General features: G+C 44.5%; 1 protein-coding gene across 1 annotated transcript; it reads left to right on the top strand.

Moving 5' to 3' along the window:
• The first annotated feature begins 70 nt into the window (after positions 1 to 70).
• Positions 71 to 23569, top strand: LOC108024616 (homeobox protein abdominal-A). The gene is made up of 6 exons (XM_017094654.3): positions 71 to 1245; positions 2109 to 3136; positions 4272 to 4528; positions 8120 to 8167; positions 20788 to 21011; positions 21091 to 23569. Exons 2-6 carry the CDS (start codon positions 2226 to 2228, stop codon positions 21460 to 21462), a joined length of 1812 nt encoding a protein of 603 aa, XP_016950143.1. The 5' UTR covers positions 71 to 1245; positions 2109 to 2225; the 3' UTR covers positions 21463 to 23569.
• The last annotated feature ends 258 nt before the right edge of the window (positions 23570 to 23827 follow it).

The following is a 23827-nucleotide window of genomic DNA, read 5'->3' as shown; positions in this document are numbered from 1 at the left end:
AGTGAGCCAAAATGAATTGTCACAAACTCAGCATCCAGTTGCCCATAAGAACGCTCGCATGGCTTTTGTATTGCGCCATAAACGTTTCGCTGCTCGTAACGCCACAACGCTCGACGTTTCGCAGCGGCCTTCGCTTTCGCTTCTCTTCTCGCGCGTAAAGCGGTCGCCCCAAAACAACAAAAGCAAAATATAGGAACAACAAGCAACGAAAAAAATACTAAGGAAAACCCCCGTCAGACAGACAAAACTCAAAGTCTCCAACGACTCAAAGCGCCGCCGTCGCTGCCTCAGCCGCTGCTGCCGCCAACGTCGCTGCCCGCGCCGGCAGCAAGAATTACCAATTACACGAAATTTTTATACTCTTTTAAAAATTTCGTTTTATTATAATATTTATTATCGTGGCGCGCAGTAGTGTCTGCGGAACTCAGCTCTCCACTCTTTGGATTCTCGGCCCTGCGATTCCGAATCGGATTATACGACTATACGGCGCTCCGACGCTGCGACTGGCCACACGATTCAGTTTCCGATTCGCCGTGTTTATTGTTCCGTTTCGGCCGCCGGCTTATTGTCACTTAACTGTTATAGAGCGCATAAAAAGATATAGTACTGTGCGAGAAATCCGTACCGAGAAGCCGAAAAAAACCTACCGAAAACTGTCAAAACACTCGGTTTATAACTCTCTCTCGCTCTGTGTGCGGTGCATAAAAATTAAAAAGCCATAAAGTTGACATCGTAAATGGTGGTTCGCCTGTTCCAGAGTTCGATAGTTCTACCTGCAAAGTGTTTTATGGCATTTTAAACAAAGTAATTAAAGCAAAACGCAGGGAGAAAGCATTTCTCCGGCCACACACACACGCCGCCACACTCACGCACACTCACTTGAGAAGTCGTTAAAGGCCGCAGGGAAACTCGCTCTGCCATAAAAACACCAGAGTGCCATTAAAAAAGATCGCGCGCCTATAAATCACACGTACGAAATCCCGCCGGCACAACGTCCATTCGAATTTCCGCGTAATTGATGGCCGCATTTTAATTGCCTTTACAACAAATAAAAGATACACACACGCCCCAAGCACACACACACCACAGCTGCCACAACAACGCAACCCGAGACCATATGCAAATTTAACAAATTTCGTTGTGAATTCGCCAGCTTCGAGCGAAAAAAGAACAGAGAACAGAGAGTCAGAAAAGCTGCAAATACAGGCTGCTCGCCAAAAGTTCGCTAGAGAAAACCCGAGAAAGGTAACGAAATGCATTTCACTTCTCCGAACCGAGAAAAGTATCTTAGAGTCGGGCAGGTGGCAAAGTCTCACAACTCTATCTCACTCAATCTGTCTAAAAGCTACTAACCACTTGCCATCTCACACAGTCTACTAATGTGGGTGTAACCCCCAGAAAACCCTAAGAGTACTAACCCTTTGGCAGAAAAATCTACTGAAAAGTATGTAAAACATCGGGATTATATGTATCTTTTCCACTTGAGTTCTGTACCGCGCTACCCGAAAGATTTATGTCCAATCTAAACATATTCAATTTGGCTAATGTTCTTTTTATGTTTTCCGAGCCATTTCTATAAGCAGTATATATTTTTTATTTTCCCCTGTTTCGCTTTGTTTATCACATTTGACGCCAAGTTTATTTTCGCCTTTAGTACATTTTAATTCGATCAATTTGGGGAGTGATTTATATAGTCATTCTATGGTAGTTTGCATTGGATTGTAAGGCAGTAAAGTCAGGGGAGTATAATAGTTGATTTGCGGCCAAAGTAAATTTGATTAGACATAAATACTTTTCATATGGGGTTGTAAATCAGGAAACGTTATGGGAATGCTTAGAGAAAGATGATCTTTGAACTTGTTGTGCTTGTTGAATGCCTATTGGAAATACAGAAACATTGATTAGTAGATTTTTTAATGGCGAAAATACTTTGAAAGAAATATTTAAATGTTACAACATTTTTCTGAGGATTCTCAAAACAATTTTTTTAACTTAAGTCAGGCTTTTGTCTAATCAGGCTAAGCGCTTTTTCACCGCTGAATTCAAACAAAATTTGTTAAAGCCACACAATGAGAATGTTTAAATTATGAAAATCAAACTCGCTATAGCTATCGACACAGATAAAAATAAAATTAAATCGATCTCGAGAAACGAAAAAAGAACTAAAAGTGGACTGAACGAAGTTCCGAAGACTCGATCCTCGGCCAGAGAGCAAGATATGTGCAATGTCAAAATTTGTTTTCGATAGTATGCTGCCAAAGTATCCACAGTTCCAGCCGTTTATCAGTTCGCACCACCTAACCACCACCCCCCCGAATTCGTCATCTGCAGCAGTTGCCGCCGCCCTAGCCGCCGCCGCCGCCTCTGCCTCCGCCAGCGTTTCAGCCAGCAGCAGCAGCAATAGCAACAGCAACAACAACAACAACAACAACGGCAGCAGCAGCAGCAACAACGCCAGTGGCAGCAACACGAGCCACATCAACAACAACAGCAGCAGCAGTCCCAGCAGCAGCAGCAACCACAACAGCAACCTCAATCTGAGCGGAGGCTCCCTGTCGCCCAGCCACTTGAGCCAGCACCTGGGCCAGTCGCCCCACTCGCCGGTGTCCTCGTCGTCGCCCTTCCAACAGCACCACCACACACAGGTGCAGCAGCAGCACCTGAACCTGAACCACCAGCAGCAGCAGCACCTGCACCACCAGCAGCAGCAGCACCACCAGTACTCCTCGCTGTCCGCCGCCCTCCAGCTGCAGCAGCAGCAGCACCACATCAGCAAGCTAGCCGCCGCCGCCGTCGCCTCGCACGGCCACGCCCACCAGCAACTGCTGCTCACGCCCCCGTCGGCGGGCAATTCGCAAGCGGGCGACAGCAGCTGCTCCCCCTCGCCCTCGGCATCGGGCAGCTCGTCGCTGCACCGCAGCCTCAACGACAACTCGCCCGGCTCCGCATCCGCGTCCGTGTCCGCATCCGCGGCCAGCTCCGTAGCCGTCGCTGCAGCCGCCGCCGCCGCCGCGGCCAGCTCCTCGTTTGCCATCCCCACCAGCAAGATGTATCCGTACGTGTCGAACCACCCGAGCAGCCACGGAGGCCTCTCCGGAATGGCCGGCTTCACAGGCTTGGAGGACAAGTCCTGCAGGTGAGATGGATCATCCTATCTAGGGGAAATTAGCTCTGTAGCATTACCATTTTCAAAAATAATTTGGGTTTGAATATTTTAGGTATCTGAATTTAAAAAAAGAATTGGTAGTTTGATATCTTAATTCTTTACAAAGATTAAAACGTATAGATATATTTTTGGGGCTAACCACTAAGAATATCTTAAAAAATACGTAAACCTTCAGGAACATTATTGTTGTTTGGGGTGTGGACAATTTTTTTTCTGGAGTTTGTTACAACATTACTTTTTTTTTGACTATTATGAGTTATTATGAGTTCTATCTAAGATAGTTCTTTCTGTTCATATTTACTGTTTTTTTTTTTCTTCGCTAGTTCTTCAAAGTGCCTCTCGCACTGTATTTATTGTAAAGTCTATAAAGACCACTTAAAGTATACTTCAAGTGTAGTTTCGTTTAATCTTTTCATCTATTAACAGCATTCTTTGATCCCTTTTATAAGGTTATAATGACATTACTCATCTCAAACTAGACGTTATACATCTTCAGGAACATTACTACACCGAAAATTTAAGTAATTCTAGGGTTTAAATAACCTTTTTTAAATAAATTTGATTAAAAAAGGTCCATTGATTCAGTTTCCAAGAACTCATTCCGCATGCTCCCATTTGGCCGAGCGGAAATGCCTGTCGAGACCTTCAGTAAAATCGGCAAACACCGCAAAACCGCAAATCCGTTTCGAATGCGCTCTAATTATCGGGTCCCGGGTCCTGGCCATGGCCATTTACCCTCGGCCAGCGGCCACTGGCCATTCATATCGAATGGCCATAAAGTCGGAAAATTAGAGCAGCCTGCGGTGGCCGCTGGCAATTTGTCGCCGGCCACGAGATTCGCACGCACGCTGACCTTCCGCTGCGGCCATTTGCATATTAGTACGTACCACTGTGCCTGTACAGTGAACCCTGCTGTGCGAGGGCGTGTCCGGGATTAGTGTGCAATTAGAGGCAACCGCAGTGGCAAGGGGGAAATGGGAATGCAAATGGGCAGCTCATTAGCATTTGACTTTCGACAGGAAGTCGGAGTGGAAATGGTACTAGGAGTAGGGATCACCGAAACACGTTCCTAGGCTAACATCCCGTCTCTTTCTCTCACCTGCAGCAGGTACACGGACACCGTGATGAACAGCTACCAGTCGATGAGCGTACCTGCCTCGGCATCCGCGCAGTTCGCGCAGTTCTATCAACACGCCACCGCCGCCGCATCGGCGGTATCGGCGGCCAGTGCCGGAGCGATCGGAGTGGACTCGCTGGGCAACGCCTGCACACAGCCCGCCTCCGGGGTGATGCCGGGGGCAGGGGGCGCGGGCGGAGCCGGCATCGCCGATCTGCCCAGGTATCCCTGGATGACGCTGACAGGTGAGTCAACGATCGGATAAATTGTATATATAAGAATGTGTGGATTGAAACAGGATCAGCAATTCTGTATAAGTAGTGGAGATAACAACGAATACCATTAGGGAAAATTCCAATCTAAACTATAACTTTGACTACTACTTTATTTTTTTTATTAAATCAAGTAACTCAGTTAATAAATAAATATAAATAAATTCTTAAATACTCACTTAATTTAGGGCTATAAAATCAAGATTCTATCTATCCCCAATTTGGTTAGGTAAATCATTGGCAATCATACTTCAAGGAATGTGTATCTTCCTAAATACAAGAATACATTTGCTTCACCATCAACAAAATGATCTCTTAGAATTTTGTGTACTTATAAATCATGGCCCCTTACACTGAAAAGGAGAACAAATTTAGATTTTTAGAATATATAATCAGGAAGATTCAAAGAATTACAAAACAAGCCAAATATTTTAAGCATTTTCAATAAAACAATAATTTACTTAAAATATCTTATTTAAAGATGGTTCATAATAACATTGCAAATGTTATATTTCTACAAGATATCTCTTCAGTTTTCTAAACGCTTTTCCCCCAGTGTACTGGTGTGAGCGGTTACTCTGAGCCAATTACCCAAGCTCGTATAAACAATAGATAAACGTGGCGCAAACATTCTCCAAAGGCATTCCCATTTCCACCGCCATTCCGCCTCCAATTCCAATCCATAATGAACACTTTGTGGGGCACTTCCAAGTCGTTTATTTCGCATAAGTCTTCCAGCGCGATTCGAATCCCAATCCGCAAACGAAATGAGCGAAGAGCTAAAAAGTTGGCAGTAAATAAAAATGAAAATAGTTTGAAAAATGCTCCTCTTGTCTGTCGTGTTGTTTGGCGCGTCGATTTGTAATTTAAATAGCCTCAAGGTTGCCCCACACACCAAAAGCCAAAAACCGAAAAAACAACGCTCTGGGATGTGCCCCGCGCATACAAAATCCAGATATCCGCCGAAAGATACAGATACAGAGCTGCTGATACTTTTCGGACGCCGCTCTTTTTATGCGGCTAACGTAGTACAAGCGAACTCGCTTCAAATTTATGTGGGTCAGTTTAATTTACGCGATCCGCTCGCCTTTTTCCGCGCATTTTTGCACAGCAGAGCAGATTTATTTATCATTTCTCGGGCGGCCACTCGATTTCCACAGTGCACAAGAAGAAACTGAACGAATTCAGTTTTCCACACTGCCCCGCGGGTTGAATGCCTCCTGATTAATGGCAGACACCATATGAATAGACTGTCAATTGGCCTGAGTTATAGACTGCACATCGGTCGACGGAATAGAGAAAAGATCAGCCAACGGATTAACTGCGAACCACTGGGATTTCATTTGAATTTACGGCATAGGCATGATAATTAAACAGTATAAGTAATTATGAATTAACGAGCAGACATGTTTTAAGTTATGGCAATGTTACTAGTTCCAAGCCTAAAATGCCTTTAAGCATTTCTGTAAAAACACATAATTTGAATATTGGCCAGATTTGGGTGTCAATAAATCGATAATCAGCGCTCTTATTAATCTATGCAGATTAAAAATCAATTCTCCGTTTTTTAGTGGGTTACCTGGCTGAGTGAGAACCTAAGAGATATGAATACATATGGGCCCAACACACCCAATAGATACACGCAAGCCATCTGCAGGCCAAACCTGTTGACGCGAAAAGAAAAGAATCGAATAAAAAACCCGCCGAATCGGCCGGTTGGGAAGATAAACGGTATTTCGCACAATGAAATATTTTGCATATCTCCCGCTCACAGCGCCAAGGCGATAAAATTGTCAACGAGATCATAGAGACGCGACTGGCGGCGATGAAAGTAAATACGAGCATGACGCCATTATGGCAGCCAAGTGCGCGACACGTCGACGCAGCGCCCCCTTGCCCCACCTCGCTCATCCTCCACTCCTTAAATGCACATACTATACATAAAGTTGTTCGAGTACATATAGGTATATGTATGTATCGCATAGTTGCATGTGAATCGCACAAGAATCGTCGTCTCTCCTCCCTGGGAAAAGTCTGTGCTCGCCTGGCTTTCACTTTGCCAAGCCTGCGAACCCACCCAAAAAACTCGGAGGCGAAGACCAAGACCCAGACCCGGACGCACCAGCAACGTGAACAACTGCAACAGCAACACCAACAGCAACTGCAACAACTATTGCTGCTGCAACAACCATTTGCTGCTGCAACAACGGCAACGTTTTACAGCTGAATGCTTGCCAAATGCAATTTAACTAATGAATTTTAATATTTTACGCCAAAGCGTCTGAATGAATTTTCATTTTCACATCGTTGCACCGACTCCGGGCAGCAACATCAACAATGTTGCCAAAGGGGCAAGTTGGGCGGCGGAGCGGGAGAGCGCTGGAAAATGGCTGGAGCGGCGCGCCTGCACCTGATTATGCTGATAAGAAAGCAAAGAGGTTAACTTTTCTTAATTATCTGGAAAAGCGCAGCCCGACAAAGCATGAAAATGGCAAAAGCTTTACCCATCGCCCGCCACTCTGCGAATTCGCAAATTCAGCACGTGCTGTGGAGAAGGAAAGACGAAAATGGGGAAGCAGTACACTGGGAAAAGATAGTTTTAGGCTCTCCAATATGAAATAAAAATATTGGAAAATATATTTTTTTAACTATGTATAATATTTTCTTTAAAAGAAATATGTTCTTAAAAGACTCTATGTTGAGCATTAAACATATCCTTAAATATTTTTAATGCCAAGAGAAAAACCATAAAAACAGAATAGTTATTTTAAGATTTTCAGAGCTGTATAACTTAATTTAAACTATTCTAATACTTCAAATAGTATCTCTATGTGTAGACAGAACACTGCCTTGGCAAGATAAGAAACGTCTGGCCCATAAATTGTGCAATCATCGGCCTGCAGAATCTTTTACATATTAGAATTGTCCGTCGGTCCGTCCGTGTGTCAAATAAAGTGGCAACAACGACAGGCGAATGCACAGAAATTTGTGTATTTTAATTAAAAATGCGCCAACGATACCGAGAGCAGCTTCATCTGCTTATTAATTAGGAGGAGTCGGTCTGGTCGTTGGCTCGCAGTCAGTCGCAGCCTTTCCCCGTCACCCTTTCCCGTGTCGTGTCCAGTGTTTCCCCCATATCTCCGCCACCTCCCCTCCTGCATCGATACAGATACAGATACATCGTGGTCTACTTAAAAGCGGAGCCGGTTCAACTGGCCAGAGGTTCACTTGGCCGGTGGTCCAGTGACTGCCGACTGCAGCGGCCAATTCTGCTTTTTGTGGCCGGCGCTGACAACTAAATTGAAAACGGCCCGATTGAGTGGTTTATGAAAGCTGCGGCCGCCATGTGGCATGTGGCACAAATGCCCGAGGGGGCAGTGGACACAGACACAGATGATTTGAGGGATCGTCGCTCCATTACTCAGCGGGATGTGCTCAAGGCTGTTGGCGCGGAATTTCGCATTAGCCGCGCACATATGGGGAGCACAACTCCTTAGTGACTAAGAGAAAAGATCCTCCAGAAAAACCAAAAATTAATTATTTCCCTTTTCTCTGTCATTTCAGACTGGATGGGAAGCCCCTTCGAGCGTGTCGTTTGCGGCGATTTCAACGGTAAGTACTGCAATTAGCCGGAAACCCTTGAAGTTAATATCCCGACTGGCATTGAGCTGGCAATGGGTTATCGCTGTAACCAGCCGTGGAATATGACGGCAGGGCCGTTTTTTAGGGCCTGCCGCGTTGGCCTTGAAACACATGATTTACCTGCTACTTTCACTCGCCCGAGGAACAAACCCTTCTGTGAAAATACAGCCTGCAATCTGCCAAACTCATTCGCCACATGACTCCCGCTGTCCTGTCATAAATCCCTCATCCCTTGTTTCTATTTCCCTTCCTATTCAATGTGCAATTTCATTGTTTATCGGAGTCATTTTCTGGCAAATATCCGAGCAAGACAATGGTCAGCGAAAGGCTAAGACATCCGGCAACTGCTCGCTCTCTATGTTAATTTGGCCAGCTCCGTGAAAGTTGCACCGGTAACTCAACCATGCCGGTCAAGTACCCGTCGCAAGATCGTAAATCACCAATCCGTAGGGCTGGGGCCCCCCAAAATTCGCGCTGCTGCCGTCCATAACAATTGGTCGAATACCCATCAAGACTGCCAGCCGAAAGTCACTCGAACCTGCACTCGATTGATCGATTTGTACGATCGTTGATCTGCGCTGGGCCCGCTGTTCTGGGACTCGTTAACCGTCTTTTTATGGGCGTTTTATGATCTATTTACGATTTTACGCATGGTCTTGTGCCGTGCATAACGATCGTAATGTTGTGGCCACTACACCGCCGAGCGATCCGATCCCCGTTTTATGGCCCCGATAATGGCGTTGATTGTTTGGCGAATCACCACCGCGTTTAATTAGTGCGACAAGCGGCAAGGGTAGCCGCAAACACGAGTAGCCACTGTCAACTGCCGGTTACAATGGCCGGTCATTAATCGGCATTCACAATCCCAGGCCCGATCCCATCTGTACACCCATTCACATTTCACTTGAGTTAATGGCGCCTCCCATTAGTTGGGGTTTGAATAGGGCATGCAGTCGAATAACAATAGGGAAGCATAGTGTGTTTATTAATTCACCGCCTAGTTTACTTCCGTGATCGAGGCGGGTCCCATTCCAACAATTTCAATGGGCAATTTACAATTAGTTTTTAACTGTAATGCCTAATTGAGCAAAGCGTTGCAGTGGGTAAAGAAGTATTTATACCTTTTCCATTTTGTAAGATGTAACATGATATTTAATATATTTTAAAATATATTTCTAAAGCTAGTGTATCGGCACTTAAAAACCACAGTGATTTTTTATCGATTAAACGTATTCAACCATTTAAGTGCGTACATTGCGCATACGCAGAGTGGTCCCCCGGCGACACTGGCAATCTACCCCTTGTTTTTGGTGTGGCATGTAATTGCGAGCCGTTTAATTGCCTTCGACCACTGGGCAAACATTGCGGCCAATGTCCCAATAGTCTGGTTAGCTGGTTTTTCGGTCTGGGCTGGAGTTCTGAGTGCCTGCTGATCCTCTGGTCTTTAGCATTTGGCCTGCAGACTTCAGTCTCTGGGCCTGGAATGAAATCGGAGCGTTCGTGAAGTACGTGCCACGGCTCAGCTTTTGGCGTCACAGATCGTTTGATATTCGAGCGGGTTAAGGGCCCCCTTCACCACTGGCGATCCTCTGGTGTTTGTTTTGTAAATAAATCACTGGCGTTGGCGTTGAGCGGAGTCATTCGGGCAATTTACAGCACTAACAGCCGCTGTTTGACAAGTAATTAACTCACCGAGTTAGACTGCAGTGGTGGTTTTTGTCCGGGTTAGGTTTACAATCGCTAGATCGGCAGAGAATAGAGGTTCCTAAAGTCGTATTACCAGATTTTAATAGATTTCTTTTGGCTAAACCACCAACAACTAAGCATAACCATGCTCGGGCTGCGTAAATGATAAATTACTTGAAGACTAATAACAAATAATAATTATTTAAACAAATGCCATGAAAAAGTAGTTAAATACCACATATGTTTGATTTTTATTGTCTTCAAGTCATCGTATTTTATTCAAAGAATTCAGAATTGCTGAAAAGATTTATTAAAGTATGCAAACATTCAGTAATATAGACACTAATATTTTTACAAGCCTTATAAAGTACGTCAACTTACTTTCAGCAATGAAATAATTCAGTTCTCAATGGTTTTTATTACAACGTGTAAATGGTAACCTCAAGTCGGGCTGTTTTTCTAAGCAAGTCACTTAGTTCTTTCCAAAGTCGACAAAGTGACTATCTATCTTCGTGGCATGATTTATTCGCATTCCCCGCACCGCGATAACGGCGCGAATGGAATAATAAAATATATTATTTTTATTAATTTTACAAGCCATAATTGCGGCTCGCGATAAGCACGCCCGCCGGGGAATTGAGTGATTGCCACAAAGACCTTTCTATCTGTGTGCATGAGACCCTCTCTTTCTTCTGGCCTCTGGCCGTCTCTTTCTGAATCCAAAGTACTGTCGATGGATTTGAACTCGCGCCTCGCTCGGAATCAATGCAATATCAGTGTTTAAATTCAATTGTGGCGACGATCAATGTCATTGGCAGGGGCTTCTGGGGGCGCGCGAAGATCCGCCATCTCGCAGATACGCGTTGATACCGCCGTGGGGTTAAGATCCCTCAGCACCCGCGCCCCCACCCCGCGCACTAGCATCCCTCCCCCTCTGTCTGCTATCTCGCTCGAAACATGGACGACGGCTGGCAAGGGTTAATTTATGAGGCGCGATAAGCGAATTCCATTTCGTTTCGGTTTTGTTTAATTTCCGATTCCCTGTGTTTTCTGTTTTCCTCTTTTTTATTCGGTCTTGTTGTATTTACATTTGCTTTCTCCCTCTCTCTGTATCTGTATCTTTTTCTAAGGGAATGCAGAGAAAGGGGGGAGTGTGCGACACCGTGTTATCGGCACGTTTTCTGTCGTTGTTTTAATTTTTTCGGTTTTTTTTCCATTTTGCCCTGCGGCTGCGGAAAATTCGAAATGACACGTTTCTGCGAGTATTGTTGTTGCTGCTGCTCTTTTTTAACTACCCCGTGCGGCTGTTAATCTGCGGTTTTAATGCCCAAGTGCCGCAAATTGGCAGAAAGGGGTTTGGATTACAAGGATCCGGCGCGGGGGACCACAGACAAGGACAAAATGGCAGCCAGACTGGCGCTGATTTTCGGCACTCGCAACGGGCCGGCAGACATGTAAATTTGGCCCAGACAAAATCAAATTAAAAGCGCACACGTTCCACAGACAATTGCCGACTCGATCCCCGCCCATCGCCGGCGCTTAATCAAAGTTTATTCCCCTCTAACATGCCACACGGCTAGAAAAGATTCTATCGAAACTGCCATTTTTGAGTTAAATACATAAAATTCAATTTCCAGTTCAAAAGATATTCAAGTAACTCAGTTCTTTGGTCAAGAAAAGTACAACAATGCAGAGTGCATTACCTCATTTGTATTATTTCTTTTTAATTTTTATTTATTTTTCCCCGTGCACACATGTGCGAGCAAACAAGAGCATCAGTTGGCAAACTTCACCCATTTCCATTAGCGTATATATTTAATTTACACAAAAGTTTTATTTAGAACTTGGCTCTGGCGTGCGACATTTTCTCCGTTTTCCATTTTCCCCCATCGCGTGCCATGCGTGACTGCGACCATTTTCCCCCCCGTCTTTCCTGTTGCGATAAATTTGAAGACAGAGAGTAGTTAATATTAATTTAATCGCGGAATTAAACAAGTCGCCGGCGGTGTCGGTTAATGCACTCTTTTGTGCCATTCTTGCGGCTAAATTTATTATTTCTTCTGATTAATCGCCGAGATTAGAGTGTTTACGATGCACTCAGTTCGCTCTGATGCGCCATAATCATTGGGTAATGCGAGTGCTAATGCGGTAATTGCGCTTAAGAATAGAGATTGCTTTGCTTCAGCCAATTAATTAAATTATTTTATTACGTTTTTCAATTTTAATTTTTTTTGTAAATTACAATTTATGAGAATATCTTTGACACTATTCAGCGCTGTAATTCCCAAGAAATTTTCCTTGAAAAAGAAAACGCAGGGCCTATTGTCTGTGAGAAAACCTCCCCTCAAGAAACTCGTTTTACCAGTTCTTGGCTTTTGTGGGAATCCTTCGGGCTCCGCGACCCTCTCTCCTAATGAAGCAATTCAGGTAATTGGAGTTGCTCCTCCAGAGCTTCGTATGCACTAGTTGTGAATGGAGGAAACTTGAAAGGGCCCAGCCCAACAATGGGGGAAATAAAAACCTGTCGGTGACAAAAGACTTTTCATCCGGGCTCATGGCAGCAGCAGCATCACATCAGCCACCATTTTCTCAAATTACTCTGGGGCAGCCATTAACAAAGGGCCAACTGTGCGAGTGTGTGTGAGCCATTAATCAAGTTTGTCAGCCAAGAAGAATTCCGAGGGAAGTTCGAGATGGGAAAGACTAATAAGAGAGGTTCCTTCTCTGCGGTCTGCGGTGCATCCGTGACTCGCGGAGAGTCGCACCAACAACAATCAATTTCTCAGGAGCCCACAGGACCACACCTTGGCATTTCGAGGGGGGACACTAAGCAGAGGGGGTTTTTCCGTGGGTATTATAATGAAATTCCCGACCGAGGGGGATAAGCATGAGTTATGCACACGCCTAGGTAAATATAGAACCCGCATCGATCGATCGATGCTTTTTATACGAGTTTAAGTGTCACGTCCTCGATGGCGGGGAAATTGGTGGGGGATTAGAGAGGGGATCAGAGCTATGGGGGCGGGGGTGCTTCCCCGAATGGCGTTTTAATACGTCATCGTTTCAAGTCGGCCCACGCAATCTAAGTTATGGCCGACATCTGCCCCCGAGTCTGCATTCGATTGGGAATAGGAATCCGGAGTTCGTGTTTGTTTTCACCAAATAGGAATAGGTATATATGTATATCCGACTACTTGGACCCGTGTGCACTGGGCCGTGAACGCAGTTGGGAAAACGGGTCCGCAAAAGGCAAGGAAAACCCAACCAAAGCAAACAAAACACCAAAAAACAATATCAAAATGCGTTCGCAGTGGCAAGCAGTTGGCTCAATTTATATGTATTTTCAATAAAAGTCGATATAATGCTTGCCAAGGTTCATAGAACGACCAAATGAACTTGGAAACGGCCGCCGAAACAAAAAAGGAGAAAGAAGAGAGAAACCCGGCGGTGGCAGCCAATGAAGGCAATCAATTTCAATTCAGTTTCCTCGCCTTTCCCAAAATGCCAAAGCCAATGAGCCGTCCAAAGGGCAAGACGGGGCCAATTGCAGTTGGGTTAGTGCTTCAGAACCTTTTTGGTACCCTCTTGTCTCGGGCAGAAGGGTATCTTAACTTTGGGAAAGCACATCACATTTTAAATGGGTTTTATAGGGTCATGGGTGGTCAGTGCTTGACAGAATAATTAATCACATTTTGGGTGTGAGTTTTGCTATTACATTTGGTGTTTCTGTTCAAATTAGCTTCATAATAATTATTGTTCAGGCAACAGATTTGAAAACACTTAAAAATATATAAAAATTCAACATTTTATGTGATGATTTTAAGACTAAAGAGTATTTTAGCGGTCTCGTGATCATAATAGTTACCCATTGCCCTTTGTCTTTGTTTATCCACCGAAAAAACCCCCAACAAAGGAGCCAAAAAATGTTGATGAACCCGAAAGGCCACTCTCCCGCTTCCAGATACTTTTCCAGATACAGATACAGCGAAAGCTACAGCTACAGGACAACTAATTCCACTCACACATAGAGAGAGCCGCTTTGGCGCCACTTCATTGTGATCATTGAATGGCCGTTGATTGTGTCGCATCGATTCGCGGCGATTTTAATCGCAGGCGGCGCACATTAAACGCCTTTCATTTGCAATTAAATTGCCGGGCACAGACGAGAATAGAAAGGCAGAGAGATACGGATACAGAGTCGGGGTCTCAGATACAGACACGGATTCGATGAGGGTGCTCGACTTGCGGTCAGTCGGCGACACGTGTCCCCCGGAGAGGAAAACAGTGCCCGGAACAGACGCCGTTTGCAAAAATCTTGCGGATTACCAATTCTAGACGCCTAATACCATTTATAGGCCATCGCTACAAATGCTCCACAGCTGTCCGTCCGTCCAAAATTAGTTGGGCTCCCCATCCGGAACTCTTCTGCTGCGCCCCCTCCCCCGGGTGGGCCAACAAATTTATTGGAACCACTTCTGAAGTGGGTGGGGGGAGGCGGCCAGAAAAGTCTGATTTTTCCGGTTTCCTTTGGGCAAGGCTTTCCGCCAACCCCACACATTCTGCGGCTGGCTTCTTCCGTTTTCCCTTTTCACTTCTGGCCATATATTTTTCACATTTATGTCGGGTATTTTGTCTTATCACACCCTCGTGTTTGCAGTGCGTGCAAAAAATGCCAGGGGGCGGCGGGAGGTGGGCGTTGGGCGGTAAGGTTGTGCCGCCCACCACCCACGAGATTAAAAATGCCATAAAGACAGTAAGGGTGAATGGCTCTAATGGCTGCCGTTGCCGTTATTCGCCATCTCCCTCGCTCCTGTTGCCCTCTCAGTCTGTGTGCGAAAAGGAAAAAGGAAAGGAGGAAAAGGAAAACTTCGGCTGTTACCATGTTGGCTCGAGTTACCATGGCTCCTGGTTCGAGTGAGTATTAAGGGCTGTCTGCACTTTCGGGGATACAGCGCGAATATCTGAAGGTTCAGGCTGCAAATGGTTATCTGGCAAGATAATGGGAAAAACATATGAGAACATTCATTACACTCGATAATGCAACGGTGAGAAAGATTTCGGAGATAGTAACATACAGAACATGTAAAAAAAATTTCAAAAGGTATTTCGATCTTAGGAGAATAATTTCCTCTTGCAGATGCAAACCAAAATCACAGGTTCATAATACAGAAAAAACTCTAATTTTAACCGATCCTTAAAGGGTTTCCTTTCAGTTCTTCTCTAATTAAAGTAACGTAGTCCTTTTAAAATTTCTATGGGAATTAATTCTAATTTTACAAAACTATTTTCTATTTCATTTAATCCTTACAACTGCAAAGTCCACTGAGAGCATGATACCAATTTAATTGCAAATTCTAATAGGCCATGCCCCTAAGAACCCCGATCTCTTCCATTTTAGTTACAAGAGTATCAACAAGGAGTAATTCCAATAATGGCGTGAAATATTTGATGAGAATATATTAATCCCCCAGGAGCCTGTGTATTTGCAACATTTGCCAGGAATTTTCTCCGCTTTCTCCGCCACGAACAGAACGGAGCACAACAGACAGCGACAGCTTGCCATATATTTTCCAAGATTAAGCACACAATTAGCAGGGGAAATGGGAAGTGGGAGTTGGGGGTGGGGGCGTGGCAGATCTGATAGCACAAACAACAACATTGGCAACGCGCTGCACATAAATTGCAGAAGAGGAAGAAGCATCCCCCTAACGCAGGCTTTTCCACAGCTAGGTTTTCCGCAAACGAGACACCACCCACTTTGGCTCGCCCTCTGGCGTATGAAATGCCTGAGCGACTGATTAAATTTAAATAAATTTAATAAACATAAATTATTTGCAATGGCAGCCGGGAGTAGCTGCTGCTGCTGCTGCCACTCTTAGCCACCCCCAAAAAGTCGAGCAAGAACGCAATTTAATGGCGGCGCTTACCTGCCACACCCCCCAAACATCCTGAATATCCTGTACATGCCGAGCATCCTGCCCGTCCTCCCCCTGTGCGCTAAAAGCCACACAAAGACGCCAGATGTTGCCCGTGAGTCTTGTCGGAACAGCGTTTAAGCGGCTTTTCTCTCAAAGTTTAATTAGTCTTCGTCGCTCGAAGAATTCCACGCATTTGCATATCCCTGAAAGTCGAGGGCGGAATGGAGAGCCAAGAACAGGTCCCCGGGGAAGTCATTTAACCCGAGGAACATTGCAATTTGCGCTAAACGCCCAAAAGATCGTCTCCGCAGAAAACAATGAACTCAGCTGAATTTGTTGAGCCATCGCCGGAATCCTCGCGACCCCAAAAACCATTCCTCACTTCAGAGGCTGGAGGCTGTGTGTTGCTGTATCTTCGGGCGTGTTAAATGTCTGCCCTTTGTTTATATATCTCTCAACATGCCATCCGGGAAGTTAGTTTCGAAAATTCATACCAAATATAAACAAATCAGCATAAAACATACGCAGCCAGTGAAATTTCTCCTCTCCCGAAAGAAACAAAAACGAGATAAATATACGATGGCATAAATATGCGTACACATTTTGTATCTTGTCTTCGAATTATGTATAGAACTTTTTGATGAAAAAAGGAAGGTTTCTCAGAAAACACTAAAGATATGAAATATTATAGTTTTTATGTAGTTGGGACCTTAAACTGATTTCTCCTTTTTTTGTATCTTCAAATAAATTATTAAAAGTTTATTGATAAATTTAAATGTTTCAATATTCATTTTTATTTTTAATCGAAATTAACATTTTTTCTGACGTCAAGATTGATAAATTTAAATGTTTAAATGTCTACCACTATTTTTTCATCGATATTGAAATATTTTATGACGTCAAGAAGCATAAAAAACTATTTTATATTGTCAAACGTAGATCAAATAATTTTGTAAAAAATGTCCCTTAACATAATCTTCTGCCCCATCGCATATTTGTCTTCAGACAGAAGAAATTTACAATGCCCCTGGCCCGAAATTATAGGTCTCTAAGCTACATCGGCAATATTTAAATGTTCCCCAGACACTCCCATAAAGTGTACAAAACCCCACAAGATTTCCACAAATTCCGTTCGAAGACAAATACACAGCGGAATTTGCGCGCCAAAAGTCAACAAACAAGTCGAAGGCGGGAAAAGTTCTCAAATACCAATCCCAATCCCCCCAAAACTCGAATGGTCAACGGCAGCAAAATCAGGCAATTTATTTGCCGGCAAACAATTTCAGCCAGCTAGGAGCTCAAATTGAAATTCAAACTAATTGCCGGCAACTGAAACAACAAAGCGACTAGAGCACGCCACAATGTTTCAAAAAGTTCCTTGTCAAGTGATATGTAAATTTGTTTATTATACACCAAAAAACCGAAGACCGAAAGGGAAAGCGAGAACGTTGGTCTGAGGAATAATAGGAGCCAAACACTAAACACGAAATACTTGTACGGCAAAATGTTTGTTTATTGTACAATTTTGTGTCGCTTGATAAACAAGACTTGAAGACTTGTCAGCGTCCCCACGGAACCACTTTCGAATGCGCACACAGATACTCACACAGATACTCGGGCAAACTATGGCGCTTTTGCCCCACCGCCCCCTTGAGCATGTGTGCGCGTGTGTGTGTATCTTTATTGTACGCTTTGAATTGTTTTTATGATTTTTATGTCATCATAAGTTTCAGTCTGCGCTGTGTTTTTTGTGTTCAGCTTCTCGTTTTCGTATGTTTTTGTGCTTATTTATACGCGCCGCTGTTTATTGAACAATTACGTTTATGATTATTAATATTTTTAATTGTTAATGTCATTGTTATAGACGCTGTCCCCGGGTCTGGCCCATAACCATTCCCATTCTCGTCCAAATAACATAACCATTCCCAGGCCCATTTGCACCGTTGACAGCGGCGCCTTGGGACGGCTTTCCTGGCCGCCCTGTCACCTCACGGATTCCCTCGGCCAATCCGTGGGTGATATAGTGGAATGGCCCACTCAGATCCGCTCCATTCTGGCCCGCCAACGCCACCGCGTCTGGAATTTCCTCCTGCGATTCCGAAACAGACTTCTGGCCCTAGAGCGCTTTTATGCCGCGTTTTGTTTACCCGGCCGCCGCTTCAGTCAATTGCAGCCGCGATTTATGGTGCGCTAATTGATTTTTAATTGGAAAATGGTTTTCCTTGGCAATTGTGCAACGAACCGGTTCGACCGGCCACCTCAAATCGAAAAATTGAAAACTTTAGATAGCCGCTTAGCGCTTGTCAAATCTATCGCAGCACTTACAGCTAATTTACCGGCGAGTGCGCAATTGAAAGTCATCCTCTCGAAACTTAGACGGGAAATATAGTTTTTGTATCTTAACAATTACAAGCTATGTTTATTCAGAGAGATCGTAGCATGTGGCTGTCTCAGCTATTTCAAAATGACTCACGCTAGTGTTGAGTAAATAAATAAAATGGGCAGAGGAACACGTTAATTAATTGTTGATTTATGAACATCGATTAGTGATTTATTCAAATTATAAATACATTTGATTTTATTTATCTAATTTAATGTTTTCCCAGCTTTGTGTTCTTAATTGATAAGCATCATTTTTTGTTTGGATAAACGTTGGATAAACATCAATCTAACAATCAAGTTAAATGAACACACTCATTTTTCTAGAAATCATTAATTTTAAATTTCTTTCTTAAACTCCCCCCTAATCCTCCGATCTTACTGATCCTGTGAATACTGTTCTTATATTTTCAAAGTATAAATAATACTCTCCCATAACCTTAATGAATTCCCCATTGTTCGAGAGAGATCATTGAACCCTGGGAGGCCCCCACAGAGCCAGACACACTCGAAAATCCCAAAACCCGAATTGAAACCATCGATTGTGCATTTTTCCCAAGCGGATTTAAGGCTTTCCAAATAGTTTTCCGAGCATTGAGTGGAAATGCAGTGGCGTTGGAAAATCAATAACAATTTGAGCGCTCTCCCTTCCATTCCTCTCCTTTCACTCCACATCCGCAGCCACATCCACGTGTGTGAGTGCTCTCTTTGGAATTCCGGTTTGGCTGCGCCGACTCACCACTCACACTAGCAGAGCGAAAAGACTCAGGCGTTGCCATGCCGACGCTCTCGCTCCTTCCCTCTCTCGCTGCCTGTGCGAGTGTGTGTGTGTGTCTACCTGTGCGAAAGGCAGACTCGGCGGCAGCCATGTTGGATTCCATCACTCCGTCCTGCGAGCGATCGGCCATCTCGCTCGCACCTGCGCCGGGCCCCGGCGGCCATTGCGGGGGTCGTAAATCTTGTTTAGGGGCGCGTGTGTCCTGGGAGTCGTGATTTATGGGACGAATTGTAGCTGCTCATTGTAGCGTGTAAATAATTTAGATTAGTTTGGTATTCCTGCGCGCAGGATCGTTGGGGGAAAGCGGCCAGCGGGTTGATTAGAATTGAAATTGCTTTCGCCCCCTTCCCCGCCACTATTTCCCGAGCAATGCTTTCCCCGTTTTATGGCTGCTCTCCTCAAATTAAAAGTGAATTGCAGCGTTGGTGGAACAAGAAATTAATTTTAAGTCGTCTAATTTGAATTTAACTTTCCCCTAAAGGGTTGCTGGTAAAATTAAGGGCATTTTAGAATATTAAATTAAGAATCCCTTCACTTTCTTAATATTCATTTGGATAAAGTAATGTGCATGTAAAATAATAATACCTAATTTATTGTTCTAAATCAATTTCATTAAAGTAATCTCTTCCGATAAAATCCACTTTTGCAAACGTTATTTCCAATCCTTAAAACATACCAAATAGTCCTTTTCCGTTAAGGGAAAATTTTTAATAGGTTCAAAAAATGAAATAAAACGTTTAACGTTGTTGTTTAAAAATGCAGAATTAAACATTCCACATAATATTTGTTCATCTTTATATCAACGACTTAGGCAGTTTTTTATTTTCCCCCGCATGACTCACCCAAACTGCTTATCGGTTCAGGTAAATTCAAATGTCACGGACTCAACCGTCCGTAAATATTTTGCCAACTGCTCAATCTCATAAAAAATGCAACGGAAACTAGGAAAAATCCCAGTGATTTACAACTGCAGCCGTAGATGATTTACGAAATCTGCACCTTTCATAATATTACGTAAAAATCGTCCCTTTTTATTTTGTCTGCCGGTTGCCGTTGGAAAGTCGCAACTTGCAAACCATAAAAAATTGCCGTTGACAAGAAAACCTTTTGCCAGAAAAACTCGACACAAAGACAGCAGCAGCAGCGGCACAAAAAAGCAGCAGAGACACGAAAGCCATAAAACGGCAAGCGGGTAAAAGTGAGGGGCTGCCGCTAGGCTGGCACTGGGACGGCAATTTGTAGATAGCGAATTTTTGATTTCCGTAACATAAACACGGAGCCTGTGCCCATGCCGGGCGCATCTTCGCACCGTCGCGCAAAAAATTCGCACAGGTAGCATGGAAAATTGCTAAAAAAAGCCGAACAAAAAATAGAAGTAGAGAAAGGAATGCAGGGAAAATCGGGGAAAAGCGCTGGCTGGCTGGTTGGATGGCCACCAGGGCGAGACCTGCCGCTGGGCGAGTCGGTGTCGGTTGCTTCACCCTTCCACGCACTGCGTGGAATCAGGTCCGTGAAATGGACCCCGGGGCGCCGGTGTCCTGGGGCGGCGGCTGCTGACGTCAGGGGTCTGGCTCACCTCACCCCTTGCAAGCAGCCAAACTGTTTGTTTTTGCCCGTAATTTGCAGCCAGACATTCGCCGTGCAGTCCCCAATCCGCAATCCCCCAGCACAAATCATGTGGCGACGCCTGACATGTGTTGCCGCTGGCCAAAATGCCATTTTCGACTGTCTGACAGCGTCTTTGCAGCTCATTAGGCGTTGCCCAAAAACAAAATCATCTCCAGCATCTGACGCTACTTTCTCCTTTCTTTTCTTCCACCCCTCCGCAGGCCCCAATGGCTGCCCCCGGAGACGCGGTCGCCAGACCTACACTCGCTTCCAGACGCTCGAACTGGAGAAGGAGTTCCACTTCAACCACTACTTGACCCGGCGGAGGCGCATAGAGATTGCCCACGCCCTCTGCCTGACCGAGCGACAGATTAAGATCTGGTTCCAGAACAGGCGCATGAAGCTGAAGAAGGAGTTGCGCGCCGTCAAGGAGATAAACGAACAGGTGAGTGAACCAGCTCCACCCGGGGGCGCCACAATGTCCTTACTAACCTCCTGTCTTTCCTTTTCGATTCGCTTTTAAGGCGCGACGCGATCGCGAGGAGCAGGAGAAGATGAAGGCCCAGGAGACGATGAAATCCGCCCAGCAGAACAAGCAAGTGCAGCAGCAACAGCAGCAGCAGCAACAGCAACAGCAGCAGCAACAGCAGCACCAGCAGCAGCAGCAACAGCCGCAGGACCACCACTCGATCATCGCACACAATCCGGGCCACCTGCACCACTCGGTGGTGGGTCAGAACGATCTCAAGCTCGGCCTTGGCATGGGCGTGGGCGTTGGCGTCGGCGGCATTGGGCCGGGCATTGGCGGCGGACTCGGTGGCAATCTGGGCATGATGAGCGCCCTGGACAAGAGCAATCACGACCTGCTGAAGGCGGTCAGCAAGGTCAACTCCTAAGCTGACCCCGCACCACCGTCGCCGTCGCCGCCGCCGAGCCAACGAGCCAATCTTCCACCAGCCGCACCACTAGCTCCACTAGCACCAACACCACCACCGCCGCAGGATCACCGCCAGGATCAGCTGGTCCGGCGTTCTTTTTCATCTCCTAGCGAGATAGCAAGCTGAGCAGCAGAAGATAAACTCGATAACTAAAATACGTAAAGTTTTACATAGTAAATAGTTGCATAAGTCTACCAACCTACATACACGCGAATGAGTGGGTTCGCTGGCCCAGGGGCGGAGCACAGGATGGGGATTGGATCAGGGGTTTCTTCTGAGGTTTTCCCGCTTGCCACTGCACTATTTGATAGTGCCACGCTTGCGATTACCTTCCAGATCTCCAGTGAGAGCAGTTGTGTATCCATATTCTTCCATACTTTCCCCTTCACGCAGGCCAACCCCTAAAGTTGGCCATTCAACCCCCAGGGCCCGGCGAAGAGCGCCTGGGCCAGTAGAGCCCCCGGTAATATTAAAGGATAACTTGAACTACTTAGAATAGCGGTACATGCTTAAGGCAGGAGTTGCAGGAGACGCGATCCACATAAATGAATATTGACGAAATGAGCGATTTTTGATAGTCAGAGACCCCGTTGCCAGCCATCGACCCATTTCCCAGGGAATCGGTCCTTGGCGGAGGGCGACTCGAGGAGGGGGTTCGAGTGTAAAATTATTTGCGACTGCTGTAGGATAACCTAGTTCGATACTTAGAGCCACGTTCGACTATGTTAAATACATAAATATATGGATATGCTTACAGATTACAGAATACAGATTACAGATTAAAGATACTTACCTATAGAGTTATAGAGCGTACGTTTTGTATCTACCTATTTATTGGAGAATTTATGTTTATGTTTTTCAAAAAAAAAAAAAAGAATAAGAAACCCTCTTCCAATGTTTTGTTTAAGTGATGTGTTTACTGTGTGTTTGCTGTATTTTGTTGTATGCCAACGCTTGAATACAATGATTTCTTCAATGCCATATTAATCTTAATTCGAAAGCAAGTAAGCCAGTAAGCGAAACCATTGCGCAAATATTTCCATAAATACCAGTTGTAAGAAACGAACGGTATGCAACATACCCAAAAGCATAATCACGATTTCAAATACGTAATAATAATAATGAAGCAAGAAACTAAATTGCAGTAAGGAGCCGAGAAATTAAATGTCGTTTGCCAGTGACTAAAATTTTAAATTAACTACGATTAAGTGAGGAAACTAGAGGGCGTCGATTGAAAGGCCTGCAGATCTACAAATCGAAAAGAAAATAACAAGCAGAAAGGAAACTCTGAAATACGTATTAGCTTAAGGTTGCAACAACAGACGAACTGTCGACGAAGGCCAAGATGTGAGGGGAGGACGAGGACGGGCGACAGAACCCATATACGTAGATTTCAGCTTCCCGAAATTAAATTTACCTAGCATGGTCCCGCGCGGACTGCAAGTTGAATTAAAGTCAAAATCTATTTATTATACACAACCGGAGCGGAGGGCTTACACAGCGCGTATTTACATAAACAATTATTGACAACAAATATATATGAACGAATATATTACAAATATATACAACTATGAACTTATATGTGTATGTATAAATACCTAAATGTATGTGTATCTAGTATGGTTAACACTAAAAGCAGTCGAGTCAGAGTTAAAGTCACGTTTTGCCCAAGAACCGGACACCACCAAAAATCAGCATCCCCAGACATCCCAGCGCACATCCCTTTCTCCATGGAACTATACTACGTCCCTGTCCCCCTGTTTCGAGTGATACGGTGACAGCCTTTTGCCTTTTTGGAAGCCTAGTGGTTTCCGTTTCCGTTTCTGTTCCCGCTTCCGTTTCCGTTTATGTTTTTGTTGCGTTTCAGTTTCAAGTTTGCTTTAAGATTATTAATGTTTAGTCTCATTCGGACGGCCTAGCAAATTAGCGCGTAATTTGATATATTTTGTTTGACCCTTATGCTAATGCTTCTGTTAATTTTAGTTTAAGTTTAGTTGTGACGAATTGTGTATTATATAATTTTATGCGATTTTAAAATGAATGCGAAAAAATTAAACAAAAACCACTACCTTTGTTTCACTCCGACTGGGAAGCAACTGCAACGAGAACCCATCCATGCGCCGACCTCGTCGATGAGGTCCAAAAACTTCGAATCAAACTAAATATTAGCTAATGCCTAACGAACATATATACGTAGAATCAAGTCGATACTATTTACTAACCAACCAAGTTTACTCACCCAGCCGAAAGTATTCGGAGATTGCGATAGATCAAGAACCCGCATATACGTAACTGAATTATATTCGAACTTTAAACAGATCCT

This window comes from Drosophila biarmipes, chromosome 3R (assembly GCF_025231255.1).
Source record: "Drosophila biarmipes strain raj3 chromosome 3R, RU_DBia_V1.1, whole genome shotgun sequence".
NCBI classification, from domain to species: domain Eukaryota; kingdom Metazoa; phylum Arthropoda; class Insecta; order Diptera; family Drosophilidae; genus Drosophila; species Drosophila biarmipes.
This window is presented reverse-complemented; position numbering and strand designations above follow the sequence as displayed.